The sequence below is a fragment of the Lucilia sericata genome, unplaced genomic scaffold, assembly GCF_015586225.1.
Source record: "Lucilia sericata isolate MDLA Ls3-8-SP2 unplaced genomic scaffold, ASM1558622v1 Contig001661F_arrow, whole genome shotgun sequence".
Lineage (NCBI taxonomy): Eukaryota > Metazoa > Arthropoda > Insecta > Diptera > Calliphoridae > Lucilia > Lucilia sericata.
The window spans coordinates 57,295-85,212 of NW_023995574.1; the positions used below are offsets into that span (position 1 = coordinate 57,295).

Consider the following 27,918-nt stretch of genomic DNA (forward strand, 5'->3'; position numbering starts at 1 on the left):
TTTTTTTTTTTAATTGTTTTATTTTGTTTTAATAATTTTTTTTACTGTTTTGATATTTAATGCAAAAAATAAAGGATAATATAGAGAAGACATTAGTTACACATATATTTTGTTTTTATGTAGATTTGTTTGTTTTTTTTTCCTCATTTTCTGTTTAGTTTAAGTTAGTATTTCTATATTTTGTTTCTGGTGTTGGTTTGTTTGTTTTTTTTTTACAACAATAATAATTTAAAAAAGTGTTTTTTTAAAAATTCAACTAACTAAAAGTACAAGAAATTAAATAAATAATTCACATTTAAATATGTTTAATATTAATAAAAAGAAATAAAAATCTATGTTAAAATTAAAAAAAAAAAAACAAAATTCATTATAACAAAAATTAAACTTGAAATTGTTAAATATTTATAAAAAGAAAACAAATAATTATAATAAAAAATGTTTATAATATAAACAATTCAACCTTTTAAATATTGCAAAATAATTTATTTCACTCCCTCTCTCCATGAGCAATAGTTATTAATGTATTATTTATGTATTTAGTTTGGGTTTTACAGTTAGATTTAAGTTTATAACTTTTTTATTTTTTTTTTTTTTTATTAAAAAATAAATGAGCACTTGTTTGTTTTTTTAATTTCGTTTACATTTTTTTTCAAACAAAATCATTAATCGTTCGTTTATATAAAAATAGTTTTAATATTAAAAAAATTAAAAAAAAAATCTTGTTAAAAACAAGTAATTTCGAAATTCATTAAATTAATACTTCATTTCTTTAAGAAATTTTTTAAAAATCTTTTAAATTTTTTTTCAATATTTTAATATTCAATCTTATTTTTTTTCGTTTTTTTTTATTCTTTTTTTCATAAAGCAGTAGTTTTACTACCATAAAAATCATATTTTTTTCTCAAATTAGCTGCTTGCTTTTTTTAGGTTTATAAAAAATCTTAAAACTAGTTTTTTTTTTAGAAAGCTTTAAACAGGCTTTTTAAATATCGTTTTTTAAAAAAGTTTTTTTTTTCCAAAAAACACATAAAAAGTTTCTTAGTAATCTTTCAATTTTATTTTATCACATTCAAGAATTTTATTATTTTCATTTTATTTCATTTATCTTTTCAATTTTCCATGTTTGAAATATTTTCATCTATATTTCTTAGCCTAAATGTAGGCAGTATAATAAATAAATATGCCTTTATTTACTCCCAAGTATGTTTGTAGTAAAAGAGAGAGAAAACACTCTGTGATTTCTTTGTCGTTTTGTAAAGCATACCTTTACCGTTTGAGTCCATTTATTATTTGCAAGTCCTTCCTCATTCTTCGCATCTTTTTATGTTGGCACACGTTAGGTTTATTTTGTTTAAATTTCGTTTGGTTTGAGTCAATCTATTAAATAAATATTTGTAGAATATAAATGTATAAATATTTGAAAAAAAAAGTTACATGTAAGTATAAGTAAGTATAAGTAAGTAAAAAGTTCAACTAGTTGTCTAAAACAGATTTAAAAAGCTCTTATGCAACTAATATTAGGCGGTATAGACAAAGAATCCAATAGCAGTCGAAAGTGGTTTTAAAATCGACAAAATATACATATTTGCAATGAATTCCAATGTTTTCTCATTCGAGAAACTATAAATTCGGAATGTTTTTTGTCGCGTTCTGTCAATTATTAGATATTATATAAGTCCCGATTAGTAGATTTTGTATGTTAGTTTAGGTTTACATTTTTAACTAGTTCCCGTCACCCGAAAACAGAAATTTGGCATTCATTTGTTTAAATTTTAAAGTATTTGATTTTAAAATAATACTATAACTGAACTTATACTAAACTAGCATAAAACTAGAACTAGAACTGAACTAGAACTGAACTAGAACTGAACTAGAACTGAACTAGAACTGAACTAGAACTGAACTAGAACTGAACTAGAACTGAACTAGAACTGAACTAGAACTGAACTAGAACTGAACTAACTGAACTAGAACTGAACTAGAACTGAACTAGAACTGAACTAGAACTGAACTAAACTAGAACTGAACTAGAACTGAACTAGAACTGAACTAGAACTGAACTAAACTGAACTGAACTAGAACTGAACTAGAACTGAACCTAGAACTGAACTAGAACTGAACTAGAACTGAACTAGAACGGAACTAGAACTGAACTAGAACTGAACTAGAACTGACTAGAACTGAACTAGAACTGAACTAGGAACTGAACTAGAACTGAACTAGAAAGTGAACTAGAACAGAACTAGAACTGAACTTGAAATGAACAAGAACAGAAATAAAACTGAAACTAGAACTGAACCAGAACTGAACTAGAACTGACTGGAACTGAACTAGAAATGAACTAGAACTGAACTAGATCTGAACTAGAACTGAACTAGAACTGAAACCAGAACTAGAACTGAAACCAGAAACTGATCTGGAAAGAAAACTAGAACTGAACTAAAACTGAACTGAACTAGAACTGAACTAGAAAGACTAGAACTGAACTAGAACTGAACTAGAACTGAACTAGAACTGAACTAGAACTGAACTAAACTGAACTAGAACTGAACTAGATCTGAACTAGAACTGAACTAGAACTGAACTAGAACTGAACTAGAACTGAACTAGAACTGAACTAGAACTGAACTAGAACTGAACTAGAACTGAACTAGAACTGAACTAGAACTGAACTAGAACTGAACTAGAACTGAACTAGAACTGAACTAGAACTGAACTAGAACTGAACTAGAACTGAACTAGAACTGAACTAGAACTGAACTAGAACTGAACTAGAACTGAACTAGAACTGAACTAGAACTGAACTAGAACTAAACTAGAAACTGAACTAGAAACTGAACTAGAACTGAATTAGAACTGAACTAGAACTGAACTAGAACTGAACTAGAACTGAACTAGAACTGAACTAGAACTGAACTAGAACTGAACTAGAACTGAACTAGAACTGAACTAGAACTGAACTAGATCTGAACTAGAACTGAACTAGAACTGAACTAGAACTGAACTAGAACTAGAACTGAACTAGAACTGAACTAGAAACTGAACTAGAACTGAACTAGAACTGAACTAGAACTGAACTAGAACTGAACTAGAACTGAACTAGAACTGAACTAGAACTGAACTAGAACTGAACTAGAACTGAACTAGAACTGAACTAGAACTGAACTAGAAACTGAACTAGAACTGAACTAGAACTGAACTAGAAACTGAACTAGAACTGAACTAGAACTGAACTACTGAACTACGAACTAGAACTGAACTAGAACTGAACTAGAACTGAACTAGAACTGAACTAGAACTGAACTAGAACTGAACTAGAACTGAACTAGAACTGAAACTAGAACTGAACTAGAACTGAACTAGAACTGAACTAGAACTGAACTAGAACTGAACTAGAAACTGAACTAGAACTGAAACTAGAACTGAACTAGAACTGAACTAACTGAACTAGAACTGAACTAGAACTGAACTAGAACTGAACTAGAACTGAACTAGAACTGAACTAGAACTGAACTAGAACTGAACTAGAACTGAACTAGAACTGAACTAGAACTGAACTAGAACTGAACTAGAACTGAACTAGAACTGAACTAGAACTGAACTAGAACTGAACTAGAACTGAACTAGAACTGAACTAGAACTGAACTAGAACTGAACTAGAACTGAACTAGAACTGAACTAGAACTGAACTAGAACTGAACTAGAACTGAACTAGAACTGAACTAGAACTGAACTAGAACTGAACTAGAACTGAACTAGAACTGAACTAGAACTGAACTAGAACTGAACTAGAACTGAACTAGAACTGAACTAGAACTGAACTAGAACTGAACTAGAACTGAACTAGAACTGAACTAGAACTGAACTAGAACTGAACTAGAACTGAACTGAACTAGAACTGAACTAGAACTGAACTAGAACTGAACTAGAACTGAACTAGAACTGAACTAGAATTGAACTAGAACTGAACCAGGCCTGATAGTGTAGTAGTGTAGTGTTTAAAATAACCCTTTTAGAGGTCTTTTGCAATCTGCCACTATGCTTCATTATAATGCTTTATTATAAAAAAATAACGTTTTAAATGAAAACATAATTGCTGTTAGAGTATTATTTGAGCGGTCATATCCGACTAAACATTCTTAGTTATTTTTTTAATAAAAATTGTCTCGACTTACAATATATTCCACACACAGTTTTAAATAAAATTAAAGTAAAATTATATAATTTGTACATACCTTTTATAGAAGTGTAATAATATATGGTCCGATATAAATGTCTTTCAATTAATATTCATAATTGTGAGATAATTTTATCAAATACTATTTAATTATTTGATTTATTATGTTTATTCTCCGACATTTTCTTCAGTTATTACTCTTGTCCATTTATTGGGGGGAATTCTCTTACTTCGTATTCGTCTTTAACAATGTTAATATTTGTTTGTTTAACATTTTTAATGTTTTAAATTATTTTTCATTTAAATCGTTGGAACAGCAGCTGCAGTGTTCATTAAATTGTTTTTCATTCTTTAAACTAAAATAGTTTAGTTTGTTTGTTTTTTTTTCATGATATTCTGGAAGCATTTTTCATTCAAAGCTTCAATCACAATTCATTAATTCATAAGTTTGTTTGTTCAAATACATTAAAGTACATTTGTTTTAAACATTTACATACATATACATATTTTTAGTTGTTTAACAGCAACATTTCTTTAGTTTATCGTAATACCTTTTTGAGTTAAAGGAATTTTTGTGTCATCTTCATATTTTCGTTTCTTATTAAATGTCTTTAGAAGATCTTTTTAATGTGTATTTTTTACAGGTCTTCAATTTTTGTTAATTAAAAAATAGTTGTTTCTTTTCTCTTACTGCTCACCATTTGTTTGAGCTTCGTTAGTATTTAAACTACCAATGCCACTGCTAGACTGTTCCACAACTTCTTCACTGTCATCAATAGCAGCATCACCATTCAATAATGCTCCATCCACTCCACCGTTTTTAATGATTTGTAAAATTTCCTGTATGATATTCTTTTCCTGATAGAATACTCTTACAATGTTCAAAGTGTCGGATGTTTTTAGAAATTCTAATTGGAATGTCTCTGAGAAACGTGTATCAACAAATTGTGAAAAATGTTGCACAACTTCGGGTGTCAGTGGACATGTAGAGTCCAAGGAACATTGTTTACTATATCTTTCCATTTTAAGTAGTTCTTCGGGTAGTTTATAGAATTTATCGGTTATTGAGTTATTGCCAAAGTCTATGTAGTGAACTTCACATTTGTTGTCCTCTAGCAGGGCTACAATTTCGGCACGATAGTAGGCCAAATCTTCGGGAAATTGGGCAGCACATATGGCACCCACTTGTAAGTCAGTGAATACAGGAAATTCTGTTTCTGCATCTAGTAAAACATCGGTGATGTGTTCTAGTTGAGAAACGTCTTTGGTTAATTGTACATAGAAAGAGGTGGGAGAATTTACTTGTATGATACTACAATCATAAAGAGTAGGTAAAGGAGAGAATACTTCTTCTACAGCAGTATTAGATTCCACGGCTTTTTCTAGTTCCTCGGCCAAGTCCTTGTAATTGACTTGCAGCTTGACAGTGTGTATACGAGTTTCTTCATCCACTTCATCCTGTTCAATTTCGTAAATTTCACCGAAATGTGTTTCCAGCAAAGCAGCAAAACGCTCTTCTAGTACTGAGTCACTTACCCCAGAAGGTATTGAATTTAGACGACATTTTAGAGCTATGGCTGGTATAGATCTTAGTTCTTCGGGTAGTTCACGTATTTCTTGGGTCGTTATGGTATTGCCATAATCTAATAAGAATATTTCGTAGCCTTTCTCACCCGCCAAAACACCTTCTATACGTCCTCTATAGTAACAGTCATCTTCGGCTGAATAAGCACAACACACCCTGCCCACTTCAGTTTGTTGCAGTTTCTCTTGGTTTTCATTGACTGCTGGCAAGTTGAGTAAAGCCTTCTTTACAGTTTCCATTTTACCCGAATTAGATTTCAATTGTATGTAGAATTGCGAGGGCGAAATGGCATGAGAAATGACACAAGTTTTGGCTGCTTTTTCTAAATCCTCTTCAGGCAATATGCCACTGCTAACTTGTGGAGGTATTGTCACCGTTTGGGTTTTATGATCCATGCCTAATAGTTTATTAAGACTTTCACAGAGATTTTCCTCAGTATTCATGGCAAATGCTTTCACTATGGCCGGCTGCTTGTCAGTACCTTCATTAATAATATCAATTTTGACCAGACCCTCACATTGATCTATTAAGGTATTGAAAGACTCTGTGGCAATTGGACCAAATTGCGAATATTTAAGGGCATTCTCCAATTGACATTTCTTCGAGAATTCCTTTAGTTCCACTAGATCTTGGGGTAAAGTCTTTAGCTCTGTGGTAACAGCTTCATTACCAAAATCTACAAAAAGAACTCGGTATTCATTATTGCCCAATATTTCCAATATTTTAGCTCTGTATAGTTTGGAATCTTCAGGATAGAGAGCAGCACATAACTGCAACTTGCAGGGATTCTCTAACTTCTCCATGGCCAAAGTATTAAGAGATTGTGTCATATCTTCTAGACGTATAGTATCCTTGGTAAATTGTATATAAAAACCACAAGGTGAATTGGCATGTGATATAACCGCTTCGTATAAAGTGCCGGACTCATAAACAGAGGTGTGAAGAGTCGAGTTGTTAAAACTGGTATTCATTTCGTTACAGGGTTCGGGTAAAGGTTTCTTTTCGCACAACTCCTCGAGATCATCATTGATATTATGACCATCGATTAGTAGATGAACAACAGCATGATGTTGCGATGGCTCACGTAATTCTACACTGAATATAGTCTCACCAGTATCAGCAATTTCCATAAATTTCTGTTCAGCTGCATCAGACCAGCAGGTGCAGCTGGCAGGCACCTCTAAAGCACATTTCTTTGAGAGTGGAGGTAATTCTGCTATTTCTTGGGAAATCTCACGACACTCCGGACTAATGCTGGTGTTACCATAGTCTATGAATAAAACCTCATAACCCTCGCCAACTTGTTTCAACAACTTGGCTCTGTACCACATTTCATCGTCGGGAAATAGGGCGGCCACAATTTTGTGTTTTTCAAATTTTTCCAATTTCTTAAGTTTCTCATAGTCGGCTAAATAGATTTCGATTAGTTCCAAGCCTTTAGAATCTTTTTCGTATTGTATATAGAAGTCGGAAATACCATTGACATGTGATATATAACAATTCTCTCCTGAATCTACTATTTCCAAAGGTTTGGCATAGCCATCCTTTATTAATTTCTCCATAACATTAACACCCTCTATGTACAGATTAACATAACTCTTTTTGAATTGTTCTCCCTGGGTAATGAACTCATAGTCCAAAACCTTATTATAGGAATCGTTGAATATAGCATTGGCTGCATCCTGCCAGTCGATAGTACCATTGGGTCGTATGGGTAGTGCACAGGGTATGCATAAAGGTTCAACATCAGGGAAAACAATCATTTCCTTTAAGTCAGTGGTATCGTTTACACAATCAGTGTTGCCAAAATCAATAAATTGCAAAACCATTAATTCAGCATCTAAGATTTTAGCACGATACCATTGTTTGTCCACCGAGTACATGGATATACAGTAGGCACCGTTGATTATGCGCATTAAAGGTGGCAATGAACTGGCCACAATTTGTATGTTCTCCTGCAAACGCTGTAGATCTTTAACCTTGTCCATGGGATGTATAAAGAATTGTGCCGGATTATCACAGTGAGCTAAAATGGCATGTTCCATATCAGCATAAGGATTGACAACAGGTTCTGGTTCCGGCTCTGCTTCAGGCTCTGGCACTGGCTCCACAATAACTTCTTGTATTTTGGCTTTGGGTTCCTCAACTTTTGGTGTTTCTTTGGGTTTCTCGGGCACAAATTCAGCAGCTTTTTTAACTTCTGCCACTTTAGGTTTTTCTTGCGGTTCCTCTGGCTTAAGCACTTTCTTTTCTTCTTGACTGACGGCTGCAGTCTTTTTCTCTGCTTCAACTTCTTTGTTATTGGCTTTCTTTTTCTTGGGCGTTGATGGTTTACTTCTATTGCCCGTTTTCGTTTTCTCTTCGCCACCCTCATCCTCATCTTCCAAGGTTAAATCAACACATTCTATATATTCCAAAACATTGGGTTTTTCTTTCTCCAATAATTTGCGCATATATTCCAAATCGCGTGATTTAATTAGCTTTTGTTCCTTAAGCAAATCGATCATATTTTTGCCATCCGGCATTAAGAGATCGGCAATTAAATGATTATTCTTAACTTCCAGACACTTAACAGTGATTTCCTTATCCAAAGTTAAGCTGGTCAATGATTTAATGACCGCTATATCGGTTTCATTGGATGCGGCGGTGGATCCTGCAGCTTTCTTGCCCTTTTGTTTCTGTTGCATATCGGCTGCCAATGTTTTCAGGGGCAGATTTATTTCCATAGCATAAGCACTCTTATTCAAATAGAATTTTTCTTCTAATTTCTTTAAAAGCTGCTTCTCTACCGGTTCTGTATTGCCATAATCTATAAAGTTAACTTCAAAAGCTCCCTGGGCATTTTGATTACTTTGTATGCGTGCTCTATACCAATTGCCATCACTGCCTTTAGCGGCACATATTTGCTCCAAATCGTATGTTTCAAGCAGAGTACCTATAGGGTTTAAAGTATTAAGTTTTAAAATATCTAGTGTTTTAGTAGTAAGAACTTACCTTCATTTTCATAGTAATTAAACATGTCATCCAATAGTTGTGCCATTTCCATTTCAGTGGCCACAATTTGTCCATACAAACGATAAGGTGATGGCACATAAACAATACGCACATTGAAGCTTTCCAAGAGAATGGGTGGTGTACAGATATACCAGGGTATGTCTTCTTTAAGCAACGGCATTAGAGGACGCAATAAAAGACTGCAATTATAAGAGGGAGGGAGAATATTTAACGACATAAATAACTTCATTCAAATGAAAAATATTTAAAATGCAATAACAGTAACATATTCAATAGGAAATGGACATTTGTTTAGCAAACTATGAGAAGTTTAAGAAACTGGAAAATTTAGTAAAAGTCCAACATGATACAGAGCCAAGTTTTTGTAACAAGTAGGCGAGTGTTACGAGGTTTTGTTCATAGACTATGGTAACACCAGCATTAGTCCTGAGTGTCGTGAAAAACAGCACAATTACCTTCTCTCTTAATGAAATGTGTTTTAGAGATGCCTGACAGTTGCACCTGCTGGTCTGATGCAGCTGAACAGTAATTCATAGAAATTCCTAATACTAGAGAGACTATATTTAGTATAGAATTGCGTGAACCATCTCAACATCGACAACGACATGTCCATCTACTAATTGATGGTCACATTATCAATGATGATCTCGAAGATTTGTGCGAAAAGAAATCCTTTATATGAACTCTGTGACGAAATGAATATCCGTTTTAACAACTCGACTCTGCACATCTCCGTTTATGAGTCCAGTACTCTATACTATACGTCTAGAAGATATCACACAATCTCGCAATACATTGGTCATGGAGAAGTTAGAGAATCACTGCATGTTGCAGTTGTGTGCTGCCCTCTATCCTGAAGATTCCAAACTATACAGAGCTAAAATATTGGAAATATTGGGTAATAATGAATACCTAGTTCTTTTTGTAGACTTTAACAATGAAGCTGTTACCACAGAGCTTAAGACTTTGCAAGATCTAGTTGAACTAAAGGAATTCTCTAAGAAATGTCAATTGGAAAATGCCCTTAAATATTCGCAATTTAGTCCAATTGCCACAGAGTCTTTCAATACCTTAATAGATAAATGTGAGAGTCTGGTCAAAATCAATATTATTAATGAAGGTACTGACAAGCAGCCGGCCATAGTGAAAGCATTTGCCATGAATACAGAGGAAAATCTCTGTGAAAGTCTTAATAAACTTTTAGGCATGGATCATAAAACCCAAACGGTGACAATACCTCCACAAGTTAGCAGTGGCATTTTGCCTGAAGAGGATTTAGAAAAAGCAGCCAAAACTTGTGTCATTTCTCATGCCATTTCGCCCGCTCAATTCAACATACAATTGAAATATAATTCAGATAATATGGAAACTGTAAAGAAGGCGCTACTCAACTTGCCAGCAGTCAATGAAAACCTAGAGAAACTGCAACAAACAGAAGTGGGCAGAATGTGCTGCTGTTATTCAGCCGAAGATGACTGTTACTATAGAGGACGTATAGAAGGTGTTTTGGCGGGTGAGAAAGCCTAACGACCCAAAAAATACGTGAACTACCCGAAGATCTAAAATCGATATCAGCCATAACTCTAAAATGTCGTCTACATGCAATACCTTCCAGGGTGAGTGACTCAGTACTAGAAGAACGTTTTGCTGCTTTGTTGGCAACACATTACGGTGAAATTTCCGAAATTGAACAGGATGAAGTGAATGAGGAAACCCGTGTACACATTGTCAAGCTGCAAGTCAAAAGCATTAGGACTTGGCCGAGGAACTAGAATAAGCCGTGGAATCTAATACTGCTATAGAAGAAGTATACTCTCCTTTACCTACTCTTTATGATTGTAGTATCATACATGTAAATTCTCCCACCTCTTTCTATGTACAATTAACCAAAGACGTTTCTCAACTAGAACAAATCACCGATGTTTTACTAGATGCGGAGACAGAATTTGCTGTATACACTGACTTCACAAGTGTGTGTCATATGTGCTTTCCAATTTCCCGAAGATCTGGCCTACTATCGTTCCGACATTGTAGCCCTAAACTACTTAAAACGGAAAGACATAGTAAATAATGTTACTTGGATACACAAGAAGTGACTCAAAATTTTTCACAATTTCTTGATACTTTTTTCTCAGAGACATTCAAATTAGAATTTCTAAAAACATCCGACACTTTAAACATTGTAAGAGTATTCTATCAGGAAAAGAATATCATACAGGTAATCTAACAAATCATTAAAAACGGTGGAATGGATGGGACATTAGTGAATGGTGATTCTACTACTGATGACAGTGAAGAAGTTGTTGAACAGGCTAGCAGTAGCATTGGTAGTTGAAAAGTAGAGATCATATTAATCAAGTTCCAACAAATCTTGGGCAGTAATTGATAAACGTGTGCAAAAAAGAAACAACCAATGAATTACTCAACAAAGAAAGATATAATAAACAATGGTTCCTGGACTCTACATGTCTATGTCAATTTGTTGATACACGTTTCTCAGATACATTTCAATTAGAATTTCTTAAAACATCCGATACTTTTAGAACATTGTAATCTTGAAAATCATTAAAAAATTATAGAATAGATGGGACATTTAACTATATCTTTGATAAACTTGACCAATTATAAACCAAAAACAAAAACTACTTACACTTTATTATCGTTAACATCCTTGATATTGAGAACACATGATTTGCCATCATAGAACTGTTTAAACTTGCGGGCTATATCCTGATTAGATTTAACAAAACGTACATCATCGTAAGAACATAACATTTCAATGTTAGTGATATTTTCACAGCCATAAAATGGTAATTGAATTTTGAAATTTAACATATTATTAATGGAAGATATTTTGGCACGTATTTGTTGGCCGGCCAGTAAATCCAAACGGAGTTCTGAAATGAACATGTAAAACATACAATAAAAAAATGGGAAATTAATAAAGGAAACAATCTTAACACTTACCAGGACATATTTCGGTAATTAAACCTTCAGTACAAAGAGTTTGTTTCAGCGATACCTTATTCACCTTTACATTGACATAATACAAATCATGATTATTCTTTTCAATGTATTCACATTGTAATGTTACACCCTGTGGCAAATACTTATCCATGCGATCAATGATATAGAGATGATCATAGTTGGAGACAATGCCATCGAAACCACACAAATAGGCCATAATGGGAAAATCGGCAAAACGTTTTTCAACTTGCCAAATATCCTCTGAGGTTACCGTATATTGATTACCAAAATCTACAAAATGTACTTTATATTTGCGCAACATTTGATTGCAGGCCATAATGCGAGCACGATAGATAATGTTATCTTTACGTTGACGTGCCATTACATACGAACCCACCTTCAATTGTAGCTGTTGTAGCGGTAATTTATGATAGAATTGTTGTATATCTTTCATGAAACGTTCAAATTCTGCGGAACGTGATTTTAATTGAGTATAAAATTGATGTGGAGAAATCCACCAGGATATAATAACTTCCTCACGACAAGGTGTTTCAATGGCTTTAACTGGAAAGGCTTTGTTGAGTGGTACAAATGTATAGGTAGTGGGGGGTTTATCTTTGGCCTGTTGCTGCTGATTGCTGTTAGTTGAAGTATTATCCGTGTTGTTTTTGTTAATTTGTTCTTGTGATTTTTTGGAAGTTTCAGTATTAACTGAGGAGGAAGACTTGTTGCTATTATTGGTGTTATTTAATTGGTTATCTTTGTGTTTGGGTTGTTGTGAAAAACCTTGTGGAGCATTTTGTGGTCGCTGCTGCTGTTGTTGCTGCTGCTGTTGTCTATGCTGGCGTGGAGAATTCTGTTGTTGTAGATAATTTTGTTTATTTTGCTGTTGTTTTTGGAATCTGGGTGGTGTATTAGAGTTTGTAACCGATGAAGGTCTTTGATTATTATAACTACTGGTAGTACTGCGTTTATCACTGGCTACTGAATTATTGGAACTTGTTATATATTGCTGCTGATGCTGTTGTTGTTGCTGTCTATTTGAGGGATAATTTTTATAATAGTTTTGTCTGCGTTGTCCCTGTTGTCCTTGCTGCTGTTTAAATTCACTTGAACTAGAACGTGAATCTCTATTCTCGGTAATCAAGGAACTATTTGAGCTTTGTTTGTCCCATTCTGTGGTGGTTGGCGAAGTTGCATAACTTTGATTATTAACATTGTTATTGCGATTATGTTGTCTTTGCTGTGGCTGTTGTTGCAACTGTTGCTGTTTTTGTTGCATACGTTGTTCTTCACTTTGCAATGTGGTCGAATTGAGTATGTGACCTTTTTTACTTGAATGCATAGAGGCCACATCCGTGGAAGAGGCTATAGAAGGTGTTTTATTGCCATTTTCTGAATGTGTTTTATGATGACCATTTTGACCATGATGACCAGCACCTGCATGCAAATTAAAGTCTTCCTTTTCCAATGTTAAATATTGTTCGAAAGGCATAGACAATTTGTATAATTTCTTCATGACATTGAGATCTTTGGTACATAGATTTACTAGATTAACACCATCGGGCTGTATGCGAAATACTTTAACGGTAAAGGATCTTCTTTGACGATTCGACTCCTCGGCCAACATTTCAAATTGTGTGGTAGCTAAATCCTTACTCAGTTCATTGTTTTCGAAACCCTTTAGGCAGCATTGTACCGCTTGACGAGGCAATTTCAAATGTTTCTCCGCTATGGTACTGAGTAGATTTTTCGTTACCTTTTGTTCATAGCCAAAATCTACATGTCTGACTATAATGGCTGTGGAATCGGCACGCATAACCTCTGCTCTATACCACTCATTATCGTATTTAACAATACAGGGTGCACCCAAAGCCAAGTGATTGGGTACATTTTGATTTTTGTTATAATACAAAAACATATCGTCCATAAGTTTCTCAAAGGCGGGAATATTATCGACCTTTTGGACATAGAAATTTTTAGGTGAATCAATATAACGTATCTCCACTATATCGTTATTACGCAAAGGTTCATTTTTAGCATAAACCAAACGTGTTTTTTGTATTTGTTTTAAAACATGCAAAATGTTCTTCTCCTGCAGATACAACTCACAATATTGAACCAGAGGTGGTCCCTCTAAAGGCATAACTTTTAGTTTACAATTCTTATAAATAACCAAGTCCTTGAAAGCCTTTTTCAAACTATCATCAATGGGTTCCAATTCCTTGTGACCGGATAGAGTGAAACGTAAGGCAAAGGCTTTAAATTTAAGAAATTCATCTGGTATTTCATACAAATCTCTAAAATGTACCAACTCAGCATTGCCATAATCTATGTAGGCCACTTTACAAGCTGTAGGTTGTACACCGGTTATGAGAGCTCTATAGAGTTGACCGTCTTCACTATAACGTGCTATACAAGCTGTTCCCAATAAAGGTTTCTCACTAAACTGTTTCAAATGCACCTTTTCAATTTGATTCATCATATCGGTTAGGTCATCTTGATGCGATACCAGCTGGACGGAAAATAAAAATGGACCATTCTCTACAAAACTCACACTCACATCGTATACTTGACCCACGGTCAGAGTATTAGATTTAAAAGTGGCTGGCGTAGTGCGTCTGGGTGGTGAGAGTGGCATTTGTGGTTGTGGCATATTGATGGCACTCAATTGTGTAGGTGGAGGTGGTCTTTGATAGCGGGGATTGAAATTATTAAAATGTGGCACTGTTGAAGGCATGACACCGGGTAAACCATTATAGGAACCTGCTGTTGCCGACATGCCAGCGGCAGTGGGTAATGGCGGAGGTGGTTGTTGATGATGGTGATGATGCGGGTGATGTGGATGTTGTTGTGGTTGTGGTTGATAGTGGAGACCAGTATAGGGAATGCGATTATTTTGTAAATGAATACCTTCATAAGAAGGAAAATGAAAAAGAAAGAAAAACTCGTTATTACCCTGAAGTAAAAAAAAACATTAAAAATATTTAAACAGAATATTAACCTTGCATCATTGATCTTAAATTGCCAATTGACTGGGGCATACGTGGCTGAACAGGTGCAGTCTGTAAGAAGAAATTGAAAATAATTTAAGAAAAATCAGTAAGATAATACAAATTTAATTTAGATGATAATATAATTATAATCTGTGGATTAAGACTACAATCTAGACTACAGTCTCGAATACAATCTAATGCACAGTCTATAGTCTAGTCTATAGTGCAGTCTATAGTCTAGTCTATAGTCCAGTCTATAGTCCAGTCCATAGTCCAGTCTATAGTCTAGTCTATAGTCTAGTCTATAGTCTAGTCTATAGTCTAGTCTATAGTCTAGTCTATAGTCTAGTCTATAGTCTAGTCTATAGTCTAGTCTATAGTCTAGTCCTATAGTCTAGTCTATAGTCTAGTCTATAGTCTAGTCTATAGTCTAGTCTATAGTCTAGTCTATAGTCTAGTTCTAGTCTAGTCTATAGTCTATCTAGTCTAGTCTATAGTCCTATGTCTATAGTCTAGTCCTATAGTCTAGTCTATAGTCTAGTCTATAGTCTAGTCTATAGTCTAGTCTATAGTCAGAGTCTATAGTCTAGTCTATAGTCTAGTCTATAGTCTAGTCTATAGTCTAGTCTATAGTCTAGTCTATAGTCTAGTCTATAGTCTAGTCTATAGTCTAGTCTATAGTCTAAGTCTATAGTCTAGTCTATAGTCTAGTCTATAGTCTAGTCTATAGTCTAGTCTATAGTCTAGTCTATAGTCTAGTCTATAGTCTAGTCTATAGTCTAGTCTATAGTCTAGTCCTATAGTCTAGTCTATAGTCTAGTCTATAGTCTAGTCTATAGTCTAGTCTATAGTCTAGTCTAGAGTCTAGTCTATAGTCTATAGTCTATAGTCTAGTACTATAGTCTAGTCTATAGTCTAGTCTATGTCTAGTCTATAGTCTAGTCTATAGGTCTAGTCTATAGTCTAGTCTATAGTCTAGTCTATAGTCTAGTCTATAGTCTAGTCTATAGTCTAGTCTATAGTCTAGTCTATAGTCTAGTCTATAGTCTAGTCTATAGTCTAGTCTATAGTCTAGTCTATAGTCTAGTCTATAGTCTAGTCTATAGTCTAGTCTATAGTCTAGTCTATAGTCTAGTCTATAGTCTAGTCTATAGTCTAGTCTATAGTCTAGTCTATAGTCTAGTCTATAGTCTAGTCTATAGTCTAGTCTATAGTCTAGTCTATAGTCTAGTCTATAGTCTAGTCTATAGTCTAGTCTATAGTCTAGTCTATAGTCTAGTCTATAGTCTAGTCTATAGTCTATAGTCTAGTCTATAGTCTAGTCTATAGTCTAGTCTATAGTCTAGTCTATAGTCTAGTCTATAGTCTAGTCTATAGTCTAGTCTATAGTCTAGTCTATAGTCTAGTCTATAGTCTAGTCTATAGTCTAGTCTATAGTCTAGTCTATAGTCTAGTCTATAGTCTAGTCTATAGTCTAGTCTATAGTCTAGTCTATAGTCTAGTCTATAGTCTAGTCTATAGTCTAGTCTATAGTCTAGTCTATAGTCTAGTCTATAGTCTAGTCTATAGTCTAGTCTATAGTCTAGTCTATAGTCTAGTCTATAGTCTAGTCTATAGTCTAGTCTATAGTCTAGTCTATAGTCTAGTCTATAGTCTAGTCTATAGTCTAGTCTATAGTCTAGTCTATAGTCTAGTCTATAGTCTAGTCTATAGTAGTCTATAGTCTAGTCTATAGTCTAGTCTATAGTCTAGTCTATAGTCTAGTCTATAGTCTAGTCTATAGTCTAGTCTATAGTCTAGTCTATAGTCTAGTCTATAGTCTAGTCTATAGTCTAGTCTATAGTCTAGTCTATAGTCTAGTCTATAGTTTATAGTCTAGTCTATAGTTTATAGTCTAGTCTATAGTCTAGTCTATAGTCTATAGTCTAGTCTATAGTTTATAGTCTAGTCTATAGTCTATAGTCTAGTCTATAGTCTATAGTCTAGTCTATAGTCTAGTCTATAGTCTAGTCTATAGTCCAGTCTATAGTCTAGTCTATAGTCTAGTCTATAGTCTAGTCTATAGTCTAGTCTATAGTCTAGTCTATAGTCTAGTCTATAGTCTAGTCTATAGTCTAGTCTATAGTCTAGTCTATAGTCTAGTCTATAGTCTAGTCTATAGTCTAGTCTATAGTCTAGTCTATAGTCTAGTCTATAGTCTAGTCTATAGTCTAGTCTATAGTCTAGTCTATAGTCTAGTCTATAGTCTAGTCTATAGTCTAGTCTATAGTCTAGTCTATAGTCTAGTCTATAGTCTAGTCTATAGTCTAGTCTATAGTCTAGTCTATAGTCTATAGTCTAGTCTATAGTCTAGTCTATAGTCTAGTCTATAGTCTAGTCTATAGTCTAGTCTATAGTCTAGTCTATAGTCTAGTCTATAGTCTAGTCTATAGTCTAGTCTATAGTCTAGTCTATAGTCTAGTCTATAGTCTAGTCTATAGTCTAGTCTATAGTCTAGTCTATAGTCTAGTCTATAGTCTAGTCTATAGTCTAGTCTATAGTCTAGTCTATAGTCTAGTCTATAGTCTAGTCTATAGTCTAGTCTATAGTCTAGTCTATAGTCTAGTCTATAGTCTAGTCTATAGTCTAGTCTATAGTCTAGTCTATAGTCTAGTCTATAGTCTAGTCTATAGTCTAGTCTATAGTCTAGTCTATAGTCTAGTCTATAGTCTAGTCTATAGTCTAGTCTATAGTCTAGTCTATAGTCTAGTCTATAGTCTAGTCTATAGTCTAGTCTATAGTCTAGTCTATAGTCTAGTCTATAGTCTAGTCTATAGTCTAGTCTATAGTCTAGTCTATAGTCTAGTCTATAGTCTAGTCTATAGTCTAGTCTATAGTCTAGTCTATAGTCTAGTCTATAGTCTAGTCTATAGTCTAGTCTATAGTCTAGTCTAGTCTATAGTGTCTATATTCTAGTCTATAGTGTCTATAGTCTAGTCTATAGTCTGGTCTAATTTTACTTCCCCACCCCTGAAATATAGAAAAATTCAATAAAAAGTATTTTTAAAGAAAGAAAAATACATAAATATGAAAAAGAAAAAAACAACTTACAATTATCATGTGATGACCACCACTTTGACCCGCTGAAGCCATATGCCCTACATTTGGACGCATATGCAGTTGTTGATGTAACTGTGGATGTTGCAATTGTTGCAAACGTGCTGATAAAGAACGTCTAGCAGCCATTTGTTCACGCAATTGATTATTTGTAGCACCTGTTGTTGTAGCTGTGATTGTTTGATGTGGCGGAGCAGTCATTGAAACAGCAGAAACAGCTTTGGCTGCTGCTTGTGCTACTGCCACAACATTATTATTAGAATTTGTATTGATGCCGGAAGATGTCGATGATGAAGATGACTGTTGTGGTGCATTTTTATTATAGTAATTATTGTTGTTGTTATTATTATTTTGATTATTATTCATATTGGGAGTTGGCATATTGTTATTATTTAATACAGCTTGTTGTTGCTGCTGTTGTTGTTGTTTGAGTATTTTAGAAAATTTTTCAAATAACAAATCATTTGCTATGGGTGCACCCATTTTCTTCTGATGTATCAGAAATTCAGCAATATTAAATTCTTTCCATTTCATTGTTATAAATTTAAATTGATTAAACTAAGTAGAAAGAGTAGAAGAAAGCAAAAAGAAAACATTTTTAATTAGTTGAGCTTTAATAGCATCATCACATATTCTTTATGTGTGTTTTTGTGGTATATTTCTAAATACTTACTTCCTTTATAATGGAAATCTCTACAGAATGATGTGCTATCATTCGTAAAATTTCATCGAGTTGAGATTTTTTCCAATCTTCACAAATACCCAAAACTATATATTGAGAGCACATAGTTGGGATATTTACCAATTGTTCAGGATTTTGTGGAAATAGTAACTGTAATGTAAGATAAAAGTCGTAAGAATTTTTGATTTGAAAAAAATCAAAATTTTTTAGTCTATAATATAGTCTACAGTCTAGTCTATAATATAGACTATATAGTCTACAGTCTAGTCTATAGTCTAATCTGTAGTCTAGTCTAGTCTATAGTCTAGTCTATAGTGTAGTCTATAGTCTAGTCTATAGTCTAGTCTATAGTCTAGTCTATAGTCTAGTCTATAGTCTAGTCTACAGTCTAGTCTATAGTCTAGTCTATAGTCTAGTCTATAGTCTAGTCTATAGTCTAGTCTATAGTCTAGTCTATAGTCTAGTCTATAGTCTAGTCTATAGTCTAGTCTATAGTCTAGTCTATAGTCTAGTCTATAGTATAGTCTATAGTCTAGTCTATAGTCTAGTCTATAGTCTAGTCTATAGTCTAGTCTATAGTCTAGTCTATAGTCTAGTCTATAGTCTAGTCTATAGTCTAGTCTATAGTCTAGTCTATAGTCTAGTCTATAGTCTAGTCTATAGTCTAGTCTATAGTCTAGTCTATAGTCTAGTCTATAGTCTAGTCTATAGTCTAGTCTATAGTCTAGTCTATAGTCTAGTCTATAGTCTAGTCTATAGTCTAGTCTATAGTCTAGTCTATAGTCTAGTCTATAGTCTAGTCTATAGTCTAGTCTATAGTCTAGTCTATAGTCTAGTCTATAGTCTAGTCTATAGTCTAGTCTAGTCTAGTCTATAGTCTAGAGTTAGTCTATAGTCTAGTCTATAGTCAGTCTATAGTCTAGTCTATAGTCTAGTCTATAGTCTAGTCTATAGTCTAGTCTATAGTCTAGTCTATAGTCTAGTCTATAGTCTAGTCTATAGTCTAGTCTATAGTCTAGTCTATAGTCTAGTCTATAGTCTAGTCTATAGTCTAGTCTATAGTCTAGTCTATAGTCTAGTCTATAGTCTAGTCTATAGTCTAGTCTATAGTCTAGTCTATAGTCTACTCTATAGTCTAGTCTATAGTCTAGTCTATAGTCTAGTCTATAGTCTAGCTCTATAGTCTAGTCTATAGTCTAGTCTATAGTCTAGTCTATAGTCTAGTCTAGTCTATAGTCTAGTCTATAGTCTAGTCTATAGTCTAGTCTATAGTCTAGTCTATAGTCTAGTCTATAGTCTAGTCTATAGTCTAGTCTATAGTCTAGTCTATAGTCTAGTCTATAGTCTAGTCTATAGTCTAGTCTATAGTCTAGTCTATAGTCTAGTCTATAGTCTAGTCTATAGTCTAGTCTATAGTCTAGTCTATAGTCTAGTCTATAGTCTAGTCTATAGTCTAGTCTATAGGTCTAGTCTATAGTCTAGTCTATAGTCTAGTCTATAGTCTAGTCTATAGTCTAGTCTATAGTCTAGTCTATAGTCTAGTCTATAGTCTAGTCTATAGGTCTCGTCTATAGTCTAGTCTATAGTCTAGTCTATAGTCTAGTTCTATAGTCTAGTATACGTCTAGTCTATAGTCTAGTCTATAGTCTAGTCTATAGTCTAGTCTATAGTCTAGTCTATAGTCTAGTCTATAGTCTAGTCTATAGTCTAGTCTATAGTCTATAGTCTAGTCTATAGTCTAGTCTATAGTCTAGTCTATAGTCTAGTCTATAGTCTAGTCTATAGTCTAGTCTATAGTCTAGTCTATAGTCTAGTCTATAGTCTAGTCTATAGTCTAGTCTATAGTCTAGTCTATAGTCTAGTCTATAGTCTAGTCTATAGTCTAGTCTATAGTCTAGTCTATAGTCTAGTCTATAGTCTAGTCTAGTCTAGTCTATAGTCTAGTCAGTCTAGTCTATAGACTAGTCTATAGTCTAGTCTATAGTCTAGTCTATAGTCTAGTCTATAGACTAGTCTAGTCTATAGTCTAGTCTATAGTATCGTCTATAGTCTAGTCTATAGTATCTAGTCTATAGTATCGTCTATAGTATCGTCTATAGTATCGTCTATAGTATCGTCTATAGTCTAGTCTATAGTCTAGTCTATAGTCTAGTCTATAGTCTAGTCTATAGTCTAGTCTATAGTCTAGTCTATAGTCTAGTCTATAGTCTAGTCTATTCTAGTCTAGTCTAGTCTAGTCTATAGTCTAGTCTATAGTCTAGTCTATAGTCTAGTCTATAGTCTAGTCTATAGTCTAATCTATAGTCTAGTCTATGGTCTAATCTATAGTCTCGTCTGTAGTCTAGTCTATAGTATAGTCTCGTCTATAGTCTAGTCTATAGACTAGTCTATAGTCTAGTCTTTAGTCTAGTCTGTATTCTTGTCTGTAGTCTTGTTTGTAGTCTAGTCTATAGACTAGTCTATAGACTAGTCTATAGACTAGTCTATAGTCTAGTCTATAATATAATCTATAGTTTATTCAACGGTCTATTTTATATTCCATTGTCTCTTCTATGCGCTAGTCTATAGTTTGATCTAGCTCCTATTATACTGTAGCTATAGTTTATTTTAGTATAGTCTACTCTATTCACTTTCAGCTAAAACATGAATTTTGTATAAAAAATCTGAGACATGAATTATACAATGATTGTTTCCTTTTAAATATCATAAAGAAAAGAAATTCCGAAAACTTTCAATGCAATTAGATTTTTTTCATTTCAATTTTCAGTTAACCTTGGTATTATCCCCATGGACTATGTTCAAATGCGTATTAAAAAACCTAAACATATACATACATTTTACAAAATAATTATTAGTACTATTTCAGTCTTGATTGCTTAATTTTGTACTTTTTGTAAACTATAAATTTAAAAATGCCTTAATAAATTGCCTCCATTAATGGTCATTCATATTTTTATGTACTTAATAATGAGTAATCTTAAAGTTATGAAAGTTCATTTTAAATAAATAAAACACAAATAAATGCAATTAATATTTGAAAATCAAGTACGAATAGACGGGCGGTGGCGGTGGCACTAAAGTAATATGAGTTAGTATGGAGAAGAAATACAGAAAAACTACACGATCAGCATATTAATTAACAGTCCGTAATCAATGAAGCTCATCATCCATTAAACGTAAGTATATGTATATAAAATAAAATATTTTAACAATTTCTATAGCAAAAATTAAAAATAAATAAATAAATATAAAAATCAACTTACCTCAACACTGGCCACGGTTGCAACATGACCATAATCTATGATTTCGATTTCTACTTTTGGCGTTGTCGTGGGGGGAGCACTGGATGGGGCGGCAATAACTTTTATAATGCGTGATCGAACAAATTCAAAATCTGCCGGAGCAGCACCATTGATGCGTTTGTATAGACACATGGCACCGGGTAACAGTAGAGCCAGCTGACGTGCTACTGGCCATGATGAATCAATCGTATAGCATGTGGTTAAGATTTTTTGAACTTGGCTACGCACTACACCCATAGCATCGGGATTAAGGTGACCACTGATCTTGAGGTATGGTCCCAGAGAGTCGACGTGTGTAATAAAGAGACGTTTGCGTTCATTATTGCCGCCTGCGCTTGTGGTACCACTAGTACCACCGTTCGTCAGAGATTGTTGTGATGTTGTCGTCGTAGTCGTCGTACCAGACGACGTTGCAGTTGAACCCTGAGAGGTGTTCATATTTCTAATGACCTTTTTTGTTCTGTTGCTTTTCCTTTTTTCAAAAATTGAAGTTTTCTTTTCTTGAATATAAATTTATTAGCATTTCTTTTGAGCCGAAATTTTTGTTTGTTCGCTGTCTACTCTGCCACGAGTATTTAAGTGGTAATTTAATTTTGGTACCGTTTTTGCAAATTTTGCGATTTTACTTTTTTTTTTTCTTCTTCAGTTTCTTTTCTTCACCGTTTCTTTTGCTGTTTAAGTGAGGTTTTTTATTCGAGTTTTTATGCTGCGTCCGCTAATTTTCTGCAAAAAAATAAACAAAAACAAAAAACAATGAAAGCGTTTGTTGTTAACAATGGAAGACGATAGAGAGAAAAATATTTAAATAATTATTTTGCATGTTTAAAATGTGGTCATTGTACGAAAAGAAAACTTTTGAAATTATAATAGAAAAAATGTATAAATAACAAATTTTTTACACTTTGTCACAACGATTAGTTTGGAATTTTTATTATATTTTTTGCTGTGTATTTTTGCAAGCGTTTCATATACAAAATGTATCAAACTGACTTATTTGTTCATCTCTTGTGGGGGAGAGAGTAAGATAGAGTAGACAACATTTTATTCTTTATTCCTATTCTTTTGATGTCAATATTTACCGTTATAATTTACACAGAGTTATTGTTTCTGTTATCTTAATTTTTTGTTTTTGGCTGATAAATTTATCTGCGTTTAGAAGAGAGAAAACGGGGTAAATAAATAGTGAAATTGCAGAGATGGGTTTTTTTATTTTTTACGAGGATTAAAGTATTACAAAACTACCCAGCAAAAACTCGGTAATGACTTTCAGTTGTACCCACTCACCTATTAAATCAAATTTCATTGAAATGTTTTCAGTGACTACTACATATCGTCCTGATTACATATAAGTGATCTAATAACGTCTTATTAATAATGTACATATAAATACTTTCTAATTCTTTAGTCATCTTCTTCGTGACTATAGACTATAAACTACACTATAGACTAGAATATAGACTAGACTATAGACTAGACTACAGACTAGACTATAGACTATAGACTAGACTATAGACTAGACTATAGACTAGACTATAGACTAGACTATAGATTTGACTATAGACTTGACTATAGACTAGACTATAGACTAGACTATAGACTAGACTATAGACTAGACTATAGACTAGACTTTAGACTAGACTATAGACTAGACTATAGACTAGACTATAGACTAGACTATAGACTAGACTATAGACTAGACTATAGACTAGACTATAGACTAGACTATAGACTAGACTATAGACTAGACTATAGACTAGACTATAGACTAGACTATAGACTAGACTATAGACTAGACTATAGACTAGACTATAGACTAGACTTGACTATAGACTAGACTATAGACTTGACTTTAGACTAGACTATAGACTAGACTATAGACTAGGCTATAGACTTGACTATAGACTAGACTATAGACTAGACTATAGACTTGACTATAGATAGACTATAGACTAGACTATAGACTAGACTATAGACTAGACTATAGACTAGACTATAGACTAGACTATAGACTAGACTATAGACTAGACTATAGACTAGACTATAGACTAGACTATAGACTAGACTATAGACTAGACTATAGACTAGACTATAGACTAGACTATAGACTAGACTATAGACTAGACTATAGACTAGACTATAGACTAGACTATAGACTAGACTATAGACTAGACTATAGACTAGACTATAGACTAGACTATAGACTAGACTATAGACTAGACTATAGACTAGACTATAGACTAGACTATAGACTAGACTATAGACTAGACTATAGACTAGACTATAGACTAGACTATACACTAGACTATACACTAGACTATAGACTAGACTATAAACTAGACTATAGACTAGACTAAAGACTAGACTAGACTATAGACCAGACTATAGACTAGACTATAGACTAGACTATAGACTAGACTATAGACTAGACTATAGACTAGACTATAGACTAGACTATAGACTATACTATAGACTAGACTATAGACTAGACTATAGACTAGACTATAAACTAGACTATAGACAAGACTATAAACTAGACTATAGACAAGACTATAGACTAGACTATAGACTAGACTATAGACTAGACTATAGACTAGACTATAGACTAGACTATAGACTAGACTATAGACTAGACTATACACTACACTATAGACTATATACTAGACTATAGACTAGACTATACACTAGACTATAGACTAGACTATAGACTAGACTATAGACTAGACTATAGACTAGACTATAGACTAGACTATAGACTAGACTATAGACTAGACTATAGACTAGACTATACACTAGACTATAGACTAGACTATACACTAGACTATAGACTAGACTATACACTAGACTATAGACTAGACTATACACTAGACTATAGACTATAGACTAGACTATAGACTAGACTATACACTAGACTATAGATTAGACTATAGACTAGACTATAGAATTAGCTGACACTATAGACAATAATATAGATTGGACTATAGACTAGACTATAAACTAGAATATAGACTACACTATAGGCTATAACTGATACTAAAGGTCATAGCGTCTATTCTATGCCATACATAGGGTCGTAGTTATCATGCTATTGTAATCGCGTCACTAAGAGTGTTGACCGTTCTACTACGACTTTTACAGCCCAACAGAAGAACAGAACTGATCTATTGGCATGGTTCAAGCATCGCCAGTATACTAGCACTGGCGAGCGGATATTCCTCATAAAGTTCTAAATAATATGTAATTAAATCGATTAACCAATATAACAACTGAACACTTATTAGAAAACAATTATAAATTGTTAGATTGTTTGCCTTAAAATGTTAAATAATTTATTTATTAATAAATTTTTCAAAATATTTGTAATTATTGTGTTGAAACTAGTTTATAGCTTACATTATTTATGAACTTTATGTGGGCATTTAAACAGCTGATCCATAAATATGCACATACATTTTGTTTATATGCGATCTTGAAAAAAAAAAATGAAAATAAAACTAAAAAAACACGCCCGACCTACACAAAATAAAATATTGTTTTTTTTTTGTGTTTTGTTTACCCTTTCAGCACTCTTACACATAAACAAACGTTCTGTTACAATCATCACAGACACGCAAACGCCAGACAAACAAACGATCACCACCAGCACTGTCAACTTGCTGGAAATTATGTTTTAAGCGGGGAACATAATTATTTATTTTTAGGAAAACTATTTTTATAGTAAAAGAGGGTAGTTAGAGTAAATAGTTTTTGTACCACACCTAAAGACCATTTTTTCCTGTACATACTTAAAAAAAAATCAAAATCTTAGGAATTTTCCATACATCTTATTATGGTAAAATAACTGTCGATAATGCGCAATTAGATAGATATTTGTTCTTGAGTGAGAATCGAATACCAAAGTTATTATAATAGCATTTTCAGATCTTTTGAAATTATAAACATCTGAATAAATATTATAGATCTTAACGGCAGCAGGGTTATCAAATATATGTATATATAGACAGATTGGAATATACCAGACAGTACTTTTAATGGAAAACTTATGCATTTGCAATGAATGAATAGAATCGTTACCAGGCTCCTATTCACATACCAATAGAAAAAGGAAAGTGGAATGCAGAACGAGGAAATATTTGGTATATGTGGCTAAGATAATAGTTCATCACTAGAGAAAGCCTTCTTTTGAGAATGTAGCAATATTGTAAGGTATTTTCGGTAGTTAATGTTACTTTAGAATGATTCTTTCTAAGTGCAGAGGATGGAGACGTGTTGCCTGTAACACGGTTTCAGGTTGAAAAACTGGAAGGTTTTATCAGGGGAATTAGTCATTTCATTGACTGCTTTTTATAGGGTGACTCAGAGTCAGTCATATTTTCTTCTTATGGGAATCGAATCGGTACAACTTCTGGCTTAAAACGCCTTTAACTATGTTCGTTCTTGTTTTTCTAGAGTTTTGCTTCTCTATATTTGGATTGTCACTTTCTATGAAGAAAATCGTAATGCTCCTTATAATCTCCGAGTGGAGTTGAACCTTTTTATAGTGCATAACCCTACTTAACCTAACCTACTCTAATTATAAGGATGACGAAGGGAGATAACTTCAAATCACCTAAAATGTAATTCAGACTCCATTTGCATGCAACATGATGGGCGTGTAAACATTTTTGTGTGTTACAAAACTCAATAAAAACGCATAATACCCTTGTCACTATAATAAGATAGGGTACAACAATTATTAATTGTTAACCATATATGATACAGTATATATTATATAGAAATAAAAACTTACCTAAGCTTAAGCAAAGACAAAAAAAAAATCGTGCAAAAGAAGAGTAAAAAAACTCAATTGAAATGAAACTATAAACAGGCGATGGCGATGATGATGATGATATTCTTCAATTTGGCCCCTCCTTAACTGCAACGTCTATAAAAAGTTGAATTTTTCTTTTCGATTTCTTTTCAACTGTTGTGTATTTGCAAAAAGACAGAGATTTACGCCTTTTTTAATAATTATAAAAAAATATGTACATTTACTTGGTTTAAAACACTTGTCACGAATTTAATTTCTTTCTTTTATTATTTTTGGAATTATATTGCAATACAAAACTTTTCACCAAAATTTCTATTAAATAGTTTTGATTAAGAATTGCAGCAGTGTTATATTTTATAATTTTTCTCTTTTTCTTTATTTCGTATGATTTTTTTTTCGGTTGGTAATGTGTATTAATTATTGAATAATTATGCAGGAATTTCTTTAATCTTTTTCCTCTCTTTTTTTTTTTGTTTTTTAAGCACTCACACACATGTACGCATATTTTTTATATTCTTTTTTTATACAAATTGGGCAGTATGTTATGGAACAGCTGTGTGTGTTTGTTTGTGTCTTTTTATTTAATCTTCTTCTTCTTTTTGTTTTCCGATTACTGTTGTTGTTTTTTCACTTTAATAATATTTTTACACTTTGCTTTTGCTTGTTTTTCTATTCGTTTCTTGTTTTATTTTTTTTTTTTAATTTTTTTTATCTGTGCTAATTATTCATCATTCACTTTTTAAGTCAAAGAGAAAAAAAATGTCGTCGTGGATTATTTTTACTTTTTTATAAATATCTTGGTTTTCTTTCTTTAATTTTTATTACTTTAATTTAATTAATTCAGTCTTTTAAGTTACAAAAGCATAAAACTAAACTTTTCGTTTGTAACGAAATAAAATTTATGCCAAAAATGAAAAGAAAATGTAAACGAAAAAAGAAAATTAATGTTAATGTGAGAAAATTTTCTTTTCTATATTCGTGAGGCGTAGATAAATATATAGTTGCTGCTGGCTCCCACTTTCACGTGGAGTTAAACCAATACCGTATGGAGGCTATTCAAGCGTTTACCAAAAGTGTTCGTTTTTAATGATTAACGTTTTAGTTTCTTACAAATGCAGTCATTAGTTTATTATTTAGTTATTGTTTCAGTTTTATATATGTATTATAAACGTAAAATAACGAACTAAAAGAAATTAATTAAAAAAACTCCAAAAAAGATTTTCTTTTTTTTTCAAGCGCAAACTTAAACACACGTCTCCTCTTCATAGAAAAATTGAAAGACGACTAAAAA

General features: G+C 33.0%; 1 protein-coding gene across 4 annotated transcripts; it reads right to left on the minus strand.

The window, feature by feature from the left end:
* Window positions 1-27,918, minus strand: LOC119612355 (maternal protein tudor). 4 transcript variants are annotated; one of them, XM_037968162.1, is made up of 11 exons: window positions 26,607-27,918; window positions 21,782-22,543; window positions 18,510-18,668; window positions 17,831-18,394; window positions 14,749-14,809; window positions 11,745-14,657; window positions 11,428-11,674; window positions 8,757-8,956; window positions 5,525-8,697; window positions 4,236-5,439; window positions 1-1,377 (listed from the first exon to the last, which is right to left on the minus strand). In XM_037968162.1, the coding sequence occupies exons 2-10, from the start codon at window positions 22,256-22,258 to the stop codon at window positions 5,425-5,427; spliced, it is 7,809 nt and encodes a 2,602-aa protein (XP_037824090.1). In that variant the 5' UTR covers window positions 22,259-22,543; window positions 26,607-27,918; the 3' UTR covers window positions 1-1,377; window positions 4,236-5,424. The 4 variants fall into 4 exon arrangements, with proteins under 4 accessions (XP_037824090.1, XP_037824089.1, XP_037824088.1 ...); XM_037968161.1 differs by having other exon boundaries at window positions 4,236-8,697; window positions 11,745-14,510; XM_037968160.1 differs by having other exon boundaries at window positions 4,236-8,697; window positions 11,745-14,513.

What these genes read in the sequence shown, in the direction of transcription:
- LOC119612355 (XM_037968159.1), bottom strand. Translation starts at nt 22,258, where the DNA reads ATGAACACCTCTCAGGGTTCAACTGCAACGTCGTCTGGTACGACGACT. An exon ending in GTGGTCATCACATGATAATT is followed by an intron (nt 14,810 to 17,830) that starts GTAAGTTGTTTT and finishes TTCTTCTTACAG; the next exon opens with ACTGCACCTGTTCAGCCACG. An exon ending in AATTACCGAAATATGTCCTG is followed by an intron (nt 11,675 to 11,744) that starts GTAAGTGTTAAG and finishes TGTTCATTTCAG; the next exon opens with AACTCCGTTTGGATTTACTG.